General features: G+C 35.3%; 1 protein-coding gene across 12 annotated transcripts; it reads left to right on the top strand.

The window, feature by feature from the left end:
• The first annotated feature begins 9,800 nt into the window (after positions 1 to 9,800).
• LOC112497883 (uncharacterized) lies at positions 9,801 to 13,550 on the top strand. Of its 12 annotated transcripts, none has more exons than XR_008055138.1 (5): positions 9,801 to 10,453; positions 10,532 to 10,690; positions 11,816 to 11,926; positions 12,364 to 12,541; positions 12,643 to 13,550. XR_008055138.1 is itself a non-coding variant. In XM_052442462.1 (4 exons), the coding sequence occupies exons 1-4, from the start codon at positions 10,417 to 10,419 to the stop codon at positions 12,656 to 12,658; spliced, it is 345 nt and encodes a 114-aa protein (XP_052298422.1). In that variant the 5' UTR covers positions 9,802 to 10,416; the 3' UTR covers positions 12,659 to 13,550. The 12 variants fall into 12 exon arrangements, 1 of the variants encoding a protein (XP_052298422.1); XR_008055140.1 differs by having other exon boundaries at positions 10,532 to 10,757; positions 12,364 to 12,500; XR_008055135.1 differs by having other exon boundaries at positions 10,532 to 10,757.
• Positions 13,551 to 18,622: the final 5,072 nt, after the last annotated feature.

Below are 18,622 nucleotides of genomic sequence, written 5' to 3'. Positions count from 1 at the left end.
TACATGCTTCAACGAAATCCAGATCTTAATCAACATGCTTGGTCCAAGGTGGCTTCAATTCGTTCATTGGAATATCATGCCAAGTTTTCATATTCCCATTCCAGTGCACATCTACAAGTGATTTCATATATCTTCCATACTAGTGCTTTCAGTATTTTCAAGTGTCAATACATTTCACATTGAATATAATGGTTTTGTGCTCAAACGTTATTCAACCGTTTTTTTTTCCACCATTTCCTATTCTCATGTTGCAACACAAACAACATTGCTAATTAATGACAATCCAATTATACAATCTAAATTGAAAATAAAACAGAATTACTTCACCCAAAATGCTGTCCTGATGTATAAATTTAGTGAACATGTTACCATATCAGCAATAAATATAACTTAACTGTTTTGTACCAGTCACAGCAGATCTCATCAAACAACCAAAGGTTTAGGATTGTACAACAAGTGCAATCAAAGTAAGTACCATACCACTATAGTTCATAGCACATTGTTAAAGCATATTTCACCATAAACACTTTTATTTCCCTACCTTAATCAATGAAAATGGCTAAATTTTAAAATTAATATTACCAATTTTTGCCGCTGCTGATTTTGTTCTATGCACTCCTCCCTTGTCCGAACCAGTCAAATCAAACATGTTTATCCCGTAAGGCCATGCACATCACTTTCGGTTAAACTTCTCCTTAATTAATAGATCAAAGATTTTCAATTTTTTTTTTCATATCTATTAAATCAACCAAAACCATACCATTCCTCTGCCCATTTCACTTTCCAGTCCATATCAATCTTCCACAACCTATTTTCTCCCACTGTACCACAATGTCATAAACCTATGACGAAATCCTATGCCATTTTTCATACATCTTCCGCATATAATACATCAAATAATTCAATACGAACAAGTACTTCATATTCCTAAACTTCGTACTAGCATCTTTTGTACCATTCTCAACCTAGTTTCCAAATTAAAAACTCTACAATTTAGCGAAATACAGCCCCTTCAACACAAGGACATATCACAATTTACAAAACTTATAATCCTAAACAGCCTCCCCATCTATATGTCCCCCGTTATAGTCCTTTAATTACCTGCATTCATGCACTATCGATTTTTTCCCTAAAAAAAATTTCAATACAAGTACCTGGGTACTCCAAGTTCTTAACATCTTAAATCACAACCACCAAATCTGTAGCCACATTACACAATTCATTTTTCTACATTTGGGCTTCCTTTCATGGTTGTACCGCTCCACATGAACAATTTCCTCTTCTATCAGCCTCATACCAAAACTATGCATACTTATTACGTGCTGATTTTGTACCAACAAAAACCGCACCTAAACAAACTTGAAATCATTTTTGCCTTAATCATCTTTTCCCTCGCACTAACAAAAAATCACAAATTTTGCGGTTTACCTTTTCAATCTTCAACTTATTATCACAGCACTATTTGGCCTCCGCATTTATCTGCTGACTTAATTTGATTGTCTCTTGTACATCGTTTTTGACTCGTCTCAATATAGATTCATCAATTATCGGAGAGTTCGACTAACAAAACAGATCGGACCCTCTACGAGCGCAATTTAGAACCCCCTATATGAATCACAGAAACAAAAATTTCGTCAAAATATCACAACCATTCCTTACCCACGGACCATATCTGCTTTTTTCTTCGCCTATATAACTTACAAAAATTCTAGCATGACTATATCTAACGCAAAATTGCTACTGCAATTTGTTGGTTTGTTATTGTACTTACCGACCTGTAAACAGCGCAACCGTGACAACATCAAGTGAATTCAGACCAAGATGAGAAGAGGAAGACAACCACTGTAAAGATTATATCCTGTATCCACATAGATTACAGATGAAATCAGATCGATCTTAGATGAAATCATATCAGTCCTTGCCACCGCCTCCAGCAGTTGTCAGTTTTTGCTTCTAATTTCAAATTTTTATTTTAGCCATTAGATTCTCTCTCAATCATCGAACGGTGGTTTTAAAAGAAGACAAAAAGCGTGGTACCATACCACAGTGGTATGGTAGGCGGATCCATCAGATTGTGCAAAATTACGTAGGCGAAAGCGACTTCATCGGTCGTGGCTCATTTGAAAAAGTAGTGGCTATGCAATTAATATTTTTTTTATCTAATTATAAAAGGAGGTCCGCCTACCATGTAACAGTTGCACTACTCTAAATTTTGTCTTTTTTTAACTCAGTCAATGGATCAAAGGCTAAAGTGTTCAACGGTCAGAATGTGTTCAATTGATTATTAATATTTAAATTCCTACTGTTTATTACAAATCATAAAAGCTTAAATTTTTGAATATTCACTTATATAACTTTTATTAAATTTTTTAAACTTTGATCCATTGACTTAATTTGCTCATAAAAATGATTGATAGTGTAAATATAATAATGTAATTAGGGGTGGGCAAATTCGGTTTGGATCGGTTTGAGACATATTATCAAACCGATCCAAACTTATCGGTTTGAAATATTCCCAAACCGATATAGACATAAATTTTTTATAAACCGAACCGATCCAAACTGACTGGATCGGTTTGGATCTTCGGTTTGAGTTCTAATAACAGAATATATACTGGTTTTATATTTGTTCACAACAGAATACATTTTAATAAACAAAATCTCTCCATGTTCAATCAAAACAAACTCACAAAATTTGTTCACAACATAATACATTATAATAAAAAAGTTCTCCCCATGTTCAATCAAAACAAACTCACAAAATTAAAATAAATTTGAACAACATTTGACAATCAAAATATTGTGCATTTGTCGTCAAAACTTATGCCCAATTGCTTTTCATTTGTCAAAATCTGCATAAAATGGCAAATATAATTAGTTAGATTACTTAACTTAGAATATAATGTAATTATACAATATTTAAAGCATAGTTACCTTGCTCCACAGACGCACATAATTCCAAATCATTGAAGGATGATGATAATGCTTCTACATCAAACTTCTTAATATATTTTTCATCCATACCAGATGCTTTAAGCCATTATTGACTGCATATCAAAGCCTCCACCATTGTAGGGGTTAATGAACTTCGAAATGCATCAACTACACGACCTTCGGTACTAAAAGCCGATTCAGAAGCCACAGTAGATACAGGAATTGCTAACACATCCTTTGCAATTTGTGACAAAGTCCTAAACCTGGCACTATTTGCACTCCACCAGCCCAAAACATCAAACTGATCATCATTTTCATCCTCACTAGGTTCGAACAAATACCTCTCAACCTCATTTTTCAAATCAATGGAATTTTTCTGCACTTTTAACTGCTTATATTGAGTCTTTGTATTAATAAATGAGTAGTCCTTGCCACTTTTCCTTCTTAAACCCGCATCAATTGCCCAAACATCATTACTAGATTGGCTACCACCACCAGAAGTAGATTCCATAAGACAATAGGTCTTATATAGCTATGAAAATAAATTGAAGTAAATATGAATACATTTAAATTAAAAAAATAAAATAACTATTATTATAACTAAATTTATTTTGAAAGTTTAAGAACATACCTTCAAAAGTAGCTTCTTAATGTTTGATGTAATTTCTTCCACTTTCTTAGGATTATGCAATTGTTCAAAGCAAAACGACACATAATTCAATTTGTACCTTAGATAAAAAAAAAAAGAAATTAGAGTAAATAATTAGCACAATAGATTTTATCATAAAAAATAAAAAATTCAAATGAAATAACAGATTTTTACCTTGGATCAAGCACCACAGCAATGATCAACAGCTTGTTGATGGTGTCCACAGAACCCCAATACTTGTCACACTTTATTTTCATTTTTTCAGCCATTTTACTGAGAAGCACGTCCTCATTTTCAATATACAAATGCAATTGGGTTTGAATGGTGCAAAGATGATGAAAATACAAGTTAGATGTCACTGATAATGAAGCACTGAAATCAACTGTAACATCATTGAAAAATTTCAAAAACTGAATAAATATTTCAGCATTTTTCCAATCTTCAGCAGTGGGTGGCCTGATCTGTTCTGCTTTCCTCTCATTGAAAAAACTCATATATGGTCCATCATGTTCCTCTTCTTCGAGCCTTTCAAAAGCTTTCTGAAAGTGTATGGCTCTTGACAACATAGTGTAGGTAGAATTCCATCTAGTGGGCACATCATATGCTAAAAGTCCTTTATTTTCAATTTTCTCTCTCTCAACACATGATTTAAATTTATGCAACCTCAAACCAGAAGACCTCACATACATAATTGCATTGCGAATGCTAGCAATTGAGTCATGCATCTCTTTAAGCCCTTCAGTCACAATCAAATTAACAATATGGGCACAACAACGTAAATGTAAACAATCTCCATCTAATATCATTGCATCACCCTTCCAATTTTTCAACTTTTTTTTCAAATAATTAACAGCAACATCATTAGCACTCGCATTATCAACTGTAACAGTCATCACTTTTTCTATACCCCAATCAAGCAAGCATTTTTCAATGATCTTGCCAATTGAATCCCCTTTGTGGCTTGTTATTTGGAAAAAAATTCAAAATCCTCTTCTGTAATTTCCAATTATGATCAACCCAATGGGCTGTCACAACCATATAATTAAAATTTTGTATAGAAGTCCAAGTGTCTGTAGTAATAGAAACTCTATACTTACTTGCAATAAACATATTTTTCAATGCTGCCTTCTCAGCTAAATACAATTGATATATACCTCTAACAAGTGTTCTCCTAGAAGGAGGGCCAAATCTAGGACAAAGTTTATCGCACAAAAGATGAAACCCATAAGACTCTACTTCCCTAAATGGAACCTCATTAAGAATAAAATACATAGCTACAGTCTTCCTACAATCCTCCTTATCAAACTTTCCAGCAAGCCCCAACCCACTACCATACACAGTATTCCCAGTGCCACTACCACTAGCCAAATTAGACTTTTTTTTCTTAACACGGAAGCTTGCTAGTTTAGTTTGAGTCTCATCATCAAAAGTAGCCCAATATTTTTCACATTGTTCTCTTAAGTGAGTCCACAAATTAGAAGTCCCATTAAACTTATTATCACACTTATACTGCTTCCCACAATATTTGCACTTACATGTCTTATTCACTTCGTCTTTGATATAATGAGGCCAAGCTTTTGAACCCCTTTCACTGTCATGAAGACGACCACCCCCTATTTTAGATTTCTTACTTTTAGGTTCCAGAAAATCATCCATCAATGTTTCTCCATCTTCCATGATATCATTCATATTAGAATTATCTTCCATGTTGAGAGCTTCTACAATTAATAAAGATTAAAAAAATAGTTATGGAATTAATTAATCAAATAAATTATCATCAATTATAGTATTATACCTAAATCCATTTTAACTTGGACTAAAATGAAATAAAATCGCAGCAAGAAAAATAAAACCAAGAAAAATAATTAATCAAATAAATTATCATCAATTATACCTAAATCCATTTTAACTTGGACTAAAATGAAATAAAATCGTAGCAAGAAAAATAAAACCAAGAAAAATAATTAAATGAAATAAAATCGTAGCAAGAAAAATAATTAATCAAATAAATTATCATCAATTATACCTAAATCCATTTTAACTTAGACTAAAATGAAATAAAATCGTAGCAAGAAAAATAAAACCAAGAAAAATAATTAAATGAAATAAAATCGTAGCAAGAAAAATAAAACCAAGAAAAATAATTAATCAAATAAATTATCATCAATTATACCTAAATCCATTTTAACTTTGACTAAAATGAAATAAAATCGTAGCAAGAAAAATAAAACCAAGAAAAATAATTAATCAAATAAATTATCATCAATTATACCAAAATCTATTTTTACTTTTGACTAAAATGAAATAAAATCTTAGCAAGAAAAATAAAATCAAAACATACCTCAGGAGACTTGAGAATGAGTGATTGAGAATTTGAGATTGAGAGAGTTAGAGAATGATAGGAATTAGGAATAGGAAGCACTGGAGTCTGGAGGTGGAGGCAGAGGCGTGAGTGTTTGGAAAATTAGGTTTATCTTTTTGTTTTTATTGTAAGAGATATGCTATTGTGTATGTAAGTGTACATTTCTTTTGTGTACGTATGAAAGTGTAAATTTTGGATTGGATCGGTTTGAATCCATTTGAAATCTTTCCAAACCAAAATCCAAACCGAGTGATATCGGTTTACAATCCAATAAACCGAAACCAGTATTTTTATTAATGAAACCGATCCAAACCGTCGGTTTGGATCAGTTTGGATCGGTTCGGTTAAAATATGCCCACCCCTAAATGTAATATCACATAAAATTTGTATACACATGACAATTTGATAAATGTAAATAATATTTTTTGTTATATAATAGATATTTAATGTAAAATAAATAAACTGAATATGTATTAAGAACATAGGTTATTAACCTTGATACTTTAGAAAATTATAAAATAAAAAGGTGAAATTTCAAAATAAGAAATATGTAAAAAGTCTTAGGTTGTAAAATTTTATTATTTTAATATTGCAAAACTTTACTTTTTTATTACATGTTAGTTTTTAACACTAGTTGACATGTTAGTTTATTTATACATATAATATGTTAATTTACCTATAAAATATCAATATATATATAGCCCAACAAAGTTATAGAAAGATAAACAAAGAATAATATAAAAGGAAGTTAGTTTTTTTTAAGAATATTTTAAAAGCATTTGAGCTTCATGTTTCTTGAGAATTCTCATTTTTTTAAAGATATTTGAGCTTGTAAATCTTGTTGTAATGATAATTTATTATTTATTCTTGATTAAAAATAATTGAATAGTAAATTTATTGATTTCTAAATGTTCTTTTAAATATAGGGTAGTTGCTTAATTTTTATTGTATCAACCTAAACTTTGTGATGATAGCTAATCAAACATTGTAAAAGATCTATCACGATTATCTTTACTTTCTTTACATCCCTCTAGAGTTTAGACCATCATCACTTAAAAAGTTAAAGGTCCATTTGGCACATTATATTATATTATATTATATTGTATTATGTAAGGCACATGTATTATATTATCTTATATTACATTAGCAGTATATTATAACAATTATAATAATATTATACAACGTTTGGTAATTGGTATTATCCTGTATTGCATTAATTTTGTACTAATATTAAACTAAAATTATTTAAAATTATTATTAATTATATTAAATTATTATTTTCATATTAATTTTTTTAAATAAATATAATATGATATAATAAAATAATATTATAGTATAATTTATTTTTATATTTTTATTTATTATAATAAAAATTAAAATATAATTAAAATATATTTAATGCTTAATTAAGGCAAAATAATAATAATGACAGTGGTATTACTTGAAAGTCAAAACAAAAAAATTTATAAAGTTTAATGATAACGACGACGACGACGACATTACTATTAATATAATAATTATAATAATAAAATTAATAAATTTTATTCATACTAATATTAATAAAATAATATTAACAATAATTAATAATAATTCAATAATAAATTTAATATATTTTAATAATAGTGACAGGAATAAAATAAATAAATAATAATAATGACTAATTAAAGCAATCATAACAATTAAAATAATAAATTTTAATAATATTAATATTAATATAATAATAATGACATTAATAAATAATAATAATAACAGTCAAATTTTTTTTCAAAGCCATTTTATGATTTTATCCAGAGAAAATGACCAATATATAATAATTTGTAACTTATAGTATCTATTCAATTTTCTTATAAAATATAGGGTAGTGTAGTGTAATTTTTGGAAAAAGACAAAATTCAGTGGTACTGTGCAACTGTTGCACGGTAGGCGGACCCTATAAAAGGGGGCATTCTTTATTGATATGAGCTTCTTTAAAAAAATTATACAATACATAAATGACTGATAGATAATATTAATTTTTTAAATTATTTTGAATATTAAGAATAATTGTTATATATTTTATTTATAATATTATATTCATATTTATTATTTAACTTTGTTTAGGGTAATTAAATTTTAGGTTGTTATAATCAAATGATATAGTCGTTAGAAAAATAATTGTGATTGTTTTAGACAAATTTTGGATGCAAAGGAAAAGAGAGAAACCTATTTAACAGAATAATAGATTTATTTTTTGGGTAACCAGGATACCATACTAGATCGTTGTGTGCGATATTTTTAAGATTGAAAGGAGTTAAGGAGAGTAGGAGGATGGTGATGACAACAAGAATTCAAAATGTGAAAAGGAGGTCCTTTGAGATAAGATTTTAACCTGCAAAACAATGAAAAAGAGGTGTGGAGCCGAGGTAGCTCGGCGTCTACACTTCGATGCTCAAGTCAGCTACTCAAAGTTTTTTTGTAATGGCAAGAGCTTGTCAGGCCTCTGAAATAATGGCTTGAGATTGAAAAAGACCTTAACCTTATGGTGTAATTTATCCTTTTGAACATGTGGTATACGATGAAGAGTGGTCCAAGATACCACAGCAGAGGTTGTCTGGTAAGGCTGTTGAGGAACCACTGTCCTTGGTACAGTGGAGATGTTTCTCATGCTTGACCTTTTAGAGACTTTTCCTTAACCGTTTGGCATCTGATATGGGTGCCCCTCGTACCTTTTTAATCTCCGGGCTTATTTGGTGTATGTTGGGTACCTCGGTATAGGTAAGATACCCTGGGCATCTAAGATTATGGTTTAGGTCAGGTACTTTGGGCACCCAAGTTTGTGTTATACGTCAGGTACCTCAGGTATCCTAACTTAAGGAGTAGGTCAGGTACATCGAGTGCGTACGGTGATCGCTTACAGCCATGGCGCCTAAGGATGGCAATTTGCGGGCTTGGGCCGGGCTTTTTAAAGCCCGGCCTAAGCCCGCATCATTCAAACGAAGCCTAGGCCCTTCAAAAGCCCGTCCAACTTGGACGGGCCGAACTCGGGCCGGGCCTAGACGGGCCTGGGCCGGGCTCGGGCTGGGCTTAGGCTTTTTAAATTAATTATAAAATATTTTTTAAATTAAGAAAAATATTTAAATTAAAGATAATAATCTAATATATAAATAGAATAATGGTCAAATACATGAAATATTAATAATACAACCTAATAAAATAACAAATACTAATATAAAAAATTAAACTAATTTAATATTTTGAATTTTTTCTTTTTTATTTAAATTAAATTTATTTTTTATTCATAAATTTAAAAAGCCAGGGCCAAGTCCAGGCTTTTTTGCTAAGTCTTTGTCCAGGCCCAACATATGTGGGCTTTATAATATTTGAGCCCATATCCAGGCCCACTCGTGCGGGCTGGGCTTTAAGCCCGCGGGCCTGGGTCGGGCTTGACCGGGCCTGGGCCAGCCCAGACTTTTTTACCACTCCTAATGGCGCCCCTCATCGACATGTGGCGCTTTACTATAATTTTTATATTTCTCCTCAAACAACATCCCCTAACTTTTTTTTTTGCGAAAAGTATTAAAGATAAAAAAAACTCGAATAAAAAATAAGAGTGACACATGACAATTTAGAATTTAGCTTGATGGGTGTCTGAATAGAGGGCACCCTGCTTTGCTTTTTTTTAACTAAGCCTTATATATATCCACGCCCTGCTTTGCTTCTGTTTTAATTAAGCCTTATATATATCCAATCCAGAAATTTTCTCTTTGTCTTTTTTCTTCTCTCTCCTTTTTTTTTAATTTAACTGACAAGGCGAGTGGGCATGACTGTTTTCATGTCATTTCTACTTCTCATGAAAAGTGGTAGCCGTCTGACACAAATTCTAAATTTAAAAACCGATAATCTTCTAAAGACCTGCCTATGGTACAGATTCTGTACCTAACATCTCCCGTCATCCCACCGTCCCATTTTCTATGGTTTAATTTCTCACTCCACATCCAACCACATCCAACGGCTGATGCTGCAGTCTGTAGCTTACAGATTCTGTAAGCTAGTCGAGTCCATCTTCTAATACCTTTTATCTCCTCTTTTGTGCAGCACGTTTTGTCAGGTTCAATTAAAACCTTTTCTTCTCTTTTTCTCTATTATTTATTTTTTTTAAAATCCCCAAAAAATCTTCTTCAAAGCCAATCGCTTACAGTAGTGCTCTCATCTTGCTAATCTTTCCTACTTTCCTTCTTTTTTGTCTCGTCTTTTTCCATGGCTTCGTCAACCTTCCATTTATAGTTAAAAATCCTTTTTTTCGCGTCATTTCTCTTTTTCCTTTTTTCTTTTCCTTTTCATTTCTTCTCTCTTTTCTCTTTTTTCTTTCTCTTTTCTTTTCTTTCGTTTTTTTCTTTTCACTTTTTCTTTTCTCTCGGCCAGCCTTCTCATCTCGCGGTTCCCAGCAAAGACTTCTGGTGGTCATTGCGGCGATTCTCGGTGCTAGATTTGGATGGCATACAGCGGTATTTCGTCTGACGATTCGGCGAGTAACGTTTCTCCTTTCTCACATTGTTTTCATTTTTTTTAGACGAAATCCCTAATGGGTTTCTTTTTTCCCTTGACAGCCGCCATCCGGCTTCATTCCTCTAGCCATTTCCGGTGACTCTACGACTCCCCTTGGCGATTTTCCGGCGAACTGCAACTCCTCTTGGCGATTTTTGTCGGATCTGCAACTTCTTTTGGCGATTTTCCAGCAAACCGCAGCTGCTCTTGGTGATTTTTCGGTGAGCTACAAACCTTTGGTGATTTTCGGTGGTTCTTGATTATCTGGGGTGATTTTCAACAGTGTGGGTGAGTTTCTTCTACTGTTTTTGTTATATATATATAGTATTTGTATAAGTATATATAGGTATTTATATATGTTTACATGCATGTGTATGCATGTGGGTATTTATTTATATATGTGTGTACTCTTACTCATTGATCTTGGTGAATGTAGCTTTATCACTCTGTGTTTACAAATTCTGATTTGTGGAATTGGTGATTTTAATGTGCCCATTTTTCTATCTTTCCTTTTTTCTTGGTATATACATTGTTACACTATGTTGTATATTCTAAAAAAAAAATTCTTCATTCTTTATTTTTCATGTTTTTAGTTGTGGTTAGTGGTTGATAAATGGTGTAGATGTGTTGTTGTGAACCTTGATCTAGTGCTATTTGACAGAAAGATGTGGATTGAAGGGGACTCATGTGGTCAGAAGTAGTAGTGTAAACAGCCTTCGTATTGAATTTCTTTCCCATATTTCCATTAGTGAAGATGAAAAATCTTCTCCCAATGTCTTTAACAGTCATAATCAATATCTTGGGTCTCCTCCCACTACGGGTGTCCACAGCAGTAGCCCATGCTTTTCCAGTACACCATCAACCTACCAATCTCAGAAAAAGGCTAAGCCATCTACCCATGTGATTTCATTCCTCGTATCAAGTTCCTAGATCTCCCTCTGCTCCTGTTTCAAAATCTAGTTATCTCCATTTACTAGGAGCTAAGAGGGCTACTTTGGGTTACTTAGAACGAATTAAGGGCAGGCATAACATTCCTTCCTATATCCAGCTTAGGATACCCCGTGTAAATGAGCAACCAAAATGCCCTTCAAGTGATGAGATTGCCCTTTACATTGACCCCTTTGATCTAAGACTCCTCCTGCCTCTCCAACCTTCTTTTATGAGGATGTTCAGTTACTTGCGGATAACACTTAGGCAACTATCTCTTCTAGGGTGGAGGAGACTCACAAATTTGCAAGTATTATAGTCGGAAGTATTGGGGCATGATATTTATATTCGATATTTGAGGGGACTTTACCAATTTAAGAAGCCCAAAAGTCATGTTGTTGCTTATTTTTCTACCTCAGGTGTCCATGGCAATCTTATTAGAGGGGACCCTGTCTTGAAGAATAATTATAAATAAGGTAGATTTGTTGATGATGGAAAGTGGTGGGAGGATACCCCAGATGATGAAGACAGTAAGTGTTCCCCTCGTAGCTGATCATTATTTATTTTTATCCTAGTCCACCTGCATAGATGTTTTGCTAACCTCGAGTTCCCCATGGCTTTATAAATGTCACGTGGGTGAAAAGGTCATGCCCTATTCGGGAGGTGGGGAGAGAGGTGAGTAACTTTGTGGAGAGGTTCTGAGTTGTACAGAGGGGTAGTGATGTGTTGGAGGAGAGCAAGTTAGAGAGAGCAGGGCTAATTGATAGAGGTTTTTCATCTCTTTCTAGTGGCGAGTCATGTATGACTTTTAGATGTTGAGGGGGTCTATTATTATCCATGTGACGAAGGTGCCCCGCGATCACTGTGTTTTACATTTAGATTTGCTATTTTTTATTTCCCTATGCTTTATGTTCATGATGTTTAGTACTTGTCCAACTGACTTCGTTTTCTCGTGTGTTGGGTGCAGATACGTAATCAACGGATGACGCTTTTGATGCTTTCTTCCAAGGGATGGTGGGTGTATTTTTCGGTACTCAGGACTCTGCATTACCACAAAAGAATACACGTCTCTTCATGCCCCTGGAGTAAAGGTGAAATCGCAAGGTACCTCTCAGAATAGATCTTTCCCGAAAGAGAAAATTTGGGTTAGTTTCCTTAATTCATGATGATCTTCATGAGGGTGAACTAGATTCGGTGTCCAATGAGAAGTTCTCATATCTAGCCCATTGTTTTTATTATTCTGCAGAGAACGTTACCCCTAAGATTGCCGCAGAGATAAATAGGTTTAGTTTGAGTGAGCGCTATGGCCGAACACTTAAGGCTACTCAAGAAGTGCTTCTGGGGTACCTCGAGTATACTTTTTCTCATTCATTATTTATTTATTTATATAGTTACACACACACACACACATATATATAACACTCTTCAACAACTGCAAGGGGCCTTTCTTCTGAGTCATTATCTTCGAGACTTTGATTCATTTGTCGCTGCCCAGTCAGAGGTTGAAAAATTGAAGGATGAGATCTAAAGTCGACAATCTCTTAAGGAAAAGCTTGTTTAGGAAGTCAAGGCATTGAATGAATGCCTTGATGATCTGTATGGAGAGAAAGCTGGGGTAGAAAGAGACTGTGTCGAGATGAGGGCCAAATATAGGATTAGTTGTCTTAGTAAAAAAAGATGGCAAATGAGGCATTTTCCCTTATCATGACGGAGGTATATAGCATGAATCCAGAAGTGTTGGTACCCTGCGTCAAGAGATACGTTAACAAGGCAATTGTAGACAAAAAGAAACCGTCCACTACCCAATTGGGTAGTCCATCCGGGTACCTGGGGTACCCAACATACCCCAGCAAATGCCTGCCTTAGATGCTCCTGCATGGGCTGCTCATATTTTAGGTATCTCGGAGTCTTCTGCTAACCGCCATTTGAAGAAGGACGTTGGGGATGATGTACCCCCTTTAGTGTAGTTATTACTTTGTGTTGTTTTTCTGAGGCTCCCCACATTCTGCACTTGGAACTTATTTCTTTCTTTTGATTTTTTTGGGATATTTTGCATTGCTTGGATGTTTTTACTGTTGTGATACTGTGCTATTAAGCCCCTTGTTTTGTATTTGCATGTAGTTGTATTTTACATCCTTGTTACTTTGCATCTAAGTACTTGGCTAAGCTGTCATTTTGTAAATTCCCGGGGTATCACGCACTATATTTGACAAATTCTTCTCTAAAAGGGGTACCTCAGGTACCCAACAAAGTGATCATATTAGGCACCTAATGGCTTACGAGGACACATTTATTGCATGTCTTTTTTGAAAATTATGTTGAATCTCAACAAATGGATAATCAAAGCATCATTATAACATTTTGATTAAAATTAAGAGTATGCAGTTAGTGAATATTACCTACATTTTACGATTGAAAAGGCGAATAATAAAAAGACGAATGCACATCATAATGTTGAGAAGAAAATGCATTCATAGATTATGAAAAAATTGATCAATACATGACTCAGCTCTGTTATCCTAAGGAGAATAAAAGATCATAAGACCTCCTACTCTTTTCATTTGGGGGACTCAAGGAATTCTAAAATTGCAACTGACCACCACAGGGTATATATGGTACTCTACGTGGCTTACCACATACACAAGCATCAAAGGAAACATATAAATAGTAAAAGACTAAAAGTTAGGACACTGTCCTCTAGTAGTACTTCCATAGCATCGCAGTATTCCAAAGGTGCTTCACAATTGTCCTATTTATGTGGAGTAGCCTGTGTGCACCAGATCCCACAGGTTTGTCAACATGATATAGTTCTTCCCATTTTTCCCCAAAAGTCTCATCAAAAGGCACCCTAATGTTTTGATTTACCCTTGTCAATGTGATATGGTCTTTCTTGAAGGATCGAGGGAGTACACTTTTTTCATATAAACCTAAAATGCGATGCTGGTACACTACTATCCTCAACTCTGCTCTAACCTTTTTTTCTACCACAAGGTCAAGGTTAAATGCAATCAGGGAGGCATTCTTGTCTTCGTCAAAGTATTCAACTCTATGAGAGGGTACCCCAATTTCTGCTAAGGATTACTGCATCAACACCAAATGTGAGAGAAAATAAGGTTTCCCAATGGATGTGTTATGAGTAATTCGGTAAGCCCAAAGCATTCTGAGCTGTTTGTCTACCCATGCTCCTTTTCTTTAGGATACCCTTGATAATCTTGTTAATAGCTTCAACCTGTCCGTTAGATTGTGGGTGGGCTAGCGTAGCAAACCGATTGGCTATCCCAATCTCCGATCAAGAACCTCGAAATTTCTCATTGTCGAATTATTTACTGTTGTCACTAACAATGACATAAAGGATATTATATTTACAAATGAGGTTCTTCCAAATAAATTTAGTGGTTTTCCTCTCTGTGATACTTGTTAGTGCCTCCGCTTCTGCCCACTTCGTGAAATAGTCTACCACCACAATTGCATGTTTTGTTTGCCCCTTTCAATTGGTAATAAGCCAATGAGATTTACACCCCAAATAGTAAAGGGCCAAGGAGAAAATATAACTGCTAGTTTTTCTAAAGGTAGGTGTGGTACCCTAGTAAATCTCTAGCACTTGTCACAGCTTCTTACTACATTCTTGGCGTCTTCCCGGATAGTAGGCTAGTAATATCCTTGGAGAAGAGCTTTATGTACAATGAATTGTGCTCCATAGTGATTGTCACAAATTCCTTCGTGTATCTCCCTCATGACATACTCGGTCTGGTCCCTTCCCAAACATTTAAAGTATGAGAGAGTAAACCTTCTTCTATAGACAGTATCTTGGATGAGGCTATATCATGCAGCTTTATACTTCAACTTTCTTGCTTCACTTTTCTCTGAGTGTAGATCCATATCCCTAAGGTACCTTATAATAGGCTCCATCTAAGGCACACATCTGACAGTGTTCTACTGCCATTAGCTTTAAGAAATTGACACTAGAGCAGGTATGTGTTCTATTGTTATAGGACCAGCTGATTGAACTACATCAAATGACACTATTTTTTCCAAATTTTTGGCTTCACAATTCCCTATTCTAGGTACCTTTTATACCATAACTTCAGTAAATTGGGACATCAACTCTCTGATTTTTTTTAGGTACCATTTCATACTTTCTCCCTTAGCCTAATACTTTGAGGTAAACTAGCTTATCACCAATTGAGAGTCACTCTTGATGTGAACCCTTTTTGCTCATAAGGCTTTTGATATCCTTAATCCCACTATGATGGCTTTATATTCGGCTTCATTATTTGAGGCCTTAAATTCAACTTATAATGCGTAGCATATCATCACCTTGTTTAGGTCGATGATAATTATTCATGTGGCATTTCCTTGTGAATTACAGAAGTCGTCCATATATATCTCCCAAACTTACTCTTCTTCGGTTGTTAGCGTAGCCTCTGTCGGGTACCATTAAGCTTTAATGGTTGAACGAGGCTTGAAAATGATGTCGAACTCACTTAATTCAAGAGACCAATAGATAAACCTACCGGACATATCCAATTTCTGGAGGATTTCTTGGAGAGGAAGGTTGGTGACTACCGCGATGGTATAAGCTTGAAAATATAGTCTGAGCTTCCTTGTAGAGCTAACCAGTGTTAAAAATGAACTTTTCGGAGGTGTGGTACCTCTTCTCTGTACCAACCATAGCTTTGATGGTGTAATAGATATGTCGTTGTACCCTATTAACATCTTCCTGGAGCAAGACAAAACTGGTGGCATGCTCGGATAAGGTAAGGTACAACAACAACATCTCTTCTGGCTCACGTTTGGCAAGTAGTGGAGAATTGACGAAGTACCCTTTCAGTTCCTGGAAAGCTTCTTCACATTCAGTGGTCTATTGGAGTTTCTTACTTGCTTTCAAAACTTTAAAAAAGGGCTTGGAACGATCGGTGGCCTTGGAGATAAAACAGCTTAGAGCGGCTACTTGGCCTACTAAGCTTTGAACTTCCTTGATGGTGCATGGTGACTTCCTGTCAAGAACTGCACGAATTTTTCCGTGGTGCCTCAATCCCCTACTGTTGCACCATGAACCCTAAAAATTTACCCAAGGTAACCCTAAACGCACATTTCTCAAGGTTGAGCTGCATCTGGTTCCTTCTTATAACAGCGATGGTATGGCGTAACCTTAAAATAGTACAACCCATGATTGGTGATGAAAGTCGTTTTATCTTGGTCGGGTTTATACATTGGGATCTGGTTGTAGCCAGAGAAGGCGTCTATAAAATTAAGCATCTCGTGACCCGCCATAACATCAACTAGCTGGTCTACCCGCGGAAGTGGAAAGCTATCCTTGGGGCAGGATTTGTTCAAGTCTATGAAATCTACACACATATGCCACTTCCCATTTGACTTTTTGACTAGGACCACATTGGATACCTAATCGAGATACACTACCTCCCTGATAAATCCCAATGCCAATAGGCGGTCCACTTCTTGTTCAATTGCATAATATCGTTCTTGGTTGAAAGTGCAGCGCTTTTACTTGATTGGTTTGTGATGCAGGTTGACATTGAGCTTATAACAAGATATGGAAGGTGAGATACCCGGCATATCCGAATGGGACCAAGCAAATAAATCATTATGCTCACGCAGGAAGTTGACGAGCTTTTCCTATTGTTCCTCCGAAAGGTTGGAGCCAATTTTGACAGTCTTTATTGGATCGACGGTGCAAATTGAGACTAAAATTAGGTCTTTACCCGGTGTACCCCATTTCTTATATTTCGGTATCTGGGGATCCAAGGGCGCCTCCAACTTGAAGCTTGGATCCGCTTGGTCATCGTAGAGTATCTCAGGTACACCAAACATTAAAGTTTCTACTCCCATTGACGAGGCTCCCAACTTTTTTGGTGGGCCGGCTATTTGAAAAGCTTTTTTTAGCGTTGCTCTCTGCCGTACAGCAAGTGCTCGCTTAGTTAGGTAAAACATTGGCTTTCTATTGGTGAGATATCCCTTCAATTGTGAATCAGAAGCTATCTAATAAGTGACCTTGTACGCAATAGAGTAACATCCTCAAGTTAACTGTTGATCCCCTTTTATAGTGATAACTTCTTGGGTGACTGGAATTTTCATGGGATAGGTAGTGCATGGATATCATTGCTTTAGCTGCTAACAAAAACGGCCTACGCAAAAGAATATTGTAACCGAGTGATCTATAATGAGAAAATCAGTCATATGAGAAGGTACCTTACAAAGTGTAACAAGCAGTGTGATGGTGCCTTTTGGGATGACCATATCTCTAGCGAACCCAATAAAAGGTGTAGCAAATAAAGTGATTTTTGGCTACTCAATCAATAGCTTATCCAAGGTGCTTTTAAAAATGATTTTGACGGAGCTGTTGGTATCTACAAGCGTCCTTGCCACTCTACCAGTAACAACCTTTAATGTGATAATTATTGCATCGTCATGGGCTATGAGATACCTTTGGCATATTTTTCTATGAAAATGATCGGTGGGGGATGGTGGGGTAGTTGATGTGTACCCTGACTGGTTAATGTTAGTTGTTAATAGTGTCGATCTACTATAACTTTTGATGGCCCTCCTGGACTGGCCAGCTAGAGTGGGATTGCCCGTGATAATCCGAACATTTATGTCTTTCTTAGGTCCCTGGGGTGCTTTATGTTCCAGACTGTTACTAACTATGTGCTTGCCATTATCTTGCTGCATGGATTTTCGAGCTTCCCTGCCAGCAGTAAACTTCTTGAGGAACCCACTAAGAATCAAAGATTCAATCTCCTCGCCCAAACTGAAACTCAAAATACTTTAGACTGCATTTCATATTGGGGTATTTCTTCATTAGCTTGGGTAATTGGAGTAGGGCATTATCCTGAATCTGGTAAAAGATTGGGGGAACGATTCAATGGATGGTGGGATTCGTACCGAAGTTTCGGTAGTGGCTCTCGTTATTCTAGCAACGATGATCTAGGAAGATGGGGTACCGTAGAAACACCAAGAGTGTTGCAGCCTCGTTTGTGCGGGGTAACATGTGGCGAGCTTTGTACTTGAGGTACCCTTAGTACTGGGGCTTCCGTCTTCTTGGGTTTCTCTTTGTTTTTCATGATTTCAGCCCTGTCTTCTTGCCACTTTAAATGGTATTTCTCATACATCTCAACATGTTGCAAGGCTTGGGAACGGGAATGCTTCTTTTGAAAAGAACGTTATAACTTGCCCAACCGCAAATTCTTCTTAAAGTGCGTCAACAT

The sequence above is a fragment of the Citrus sinensis genome, chromosome 5 (genome assembly GCF_022201045.2).
Source record: "Citrus sinensis cultivar Valencia sweet orange chromosome 5, DVS_A1.0, whole genome shotgun sequence".
NCBI classification, from domain to species: Eukaryota; Viridiplantae; Streptophyta; class Magnoliopsida; order Sapindales; family Rutaceae; genus Citrus; species Citrus sinensis.
This window is presented reverse-complemented; position numbering and strand designations above follow the sequence as displayed.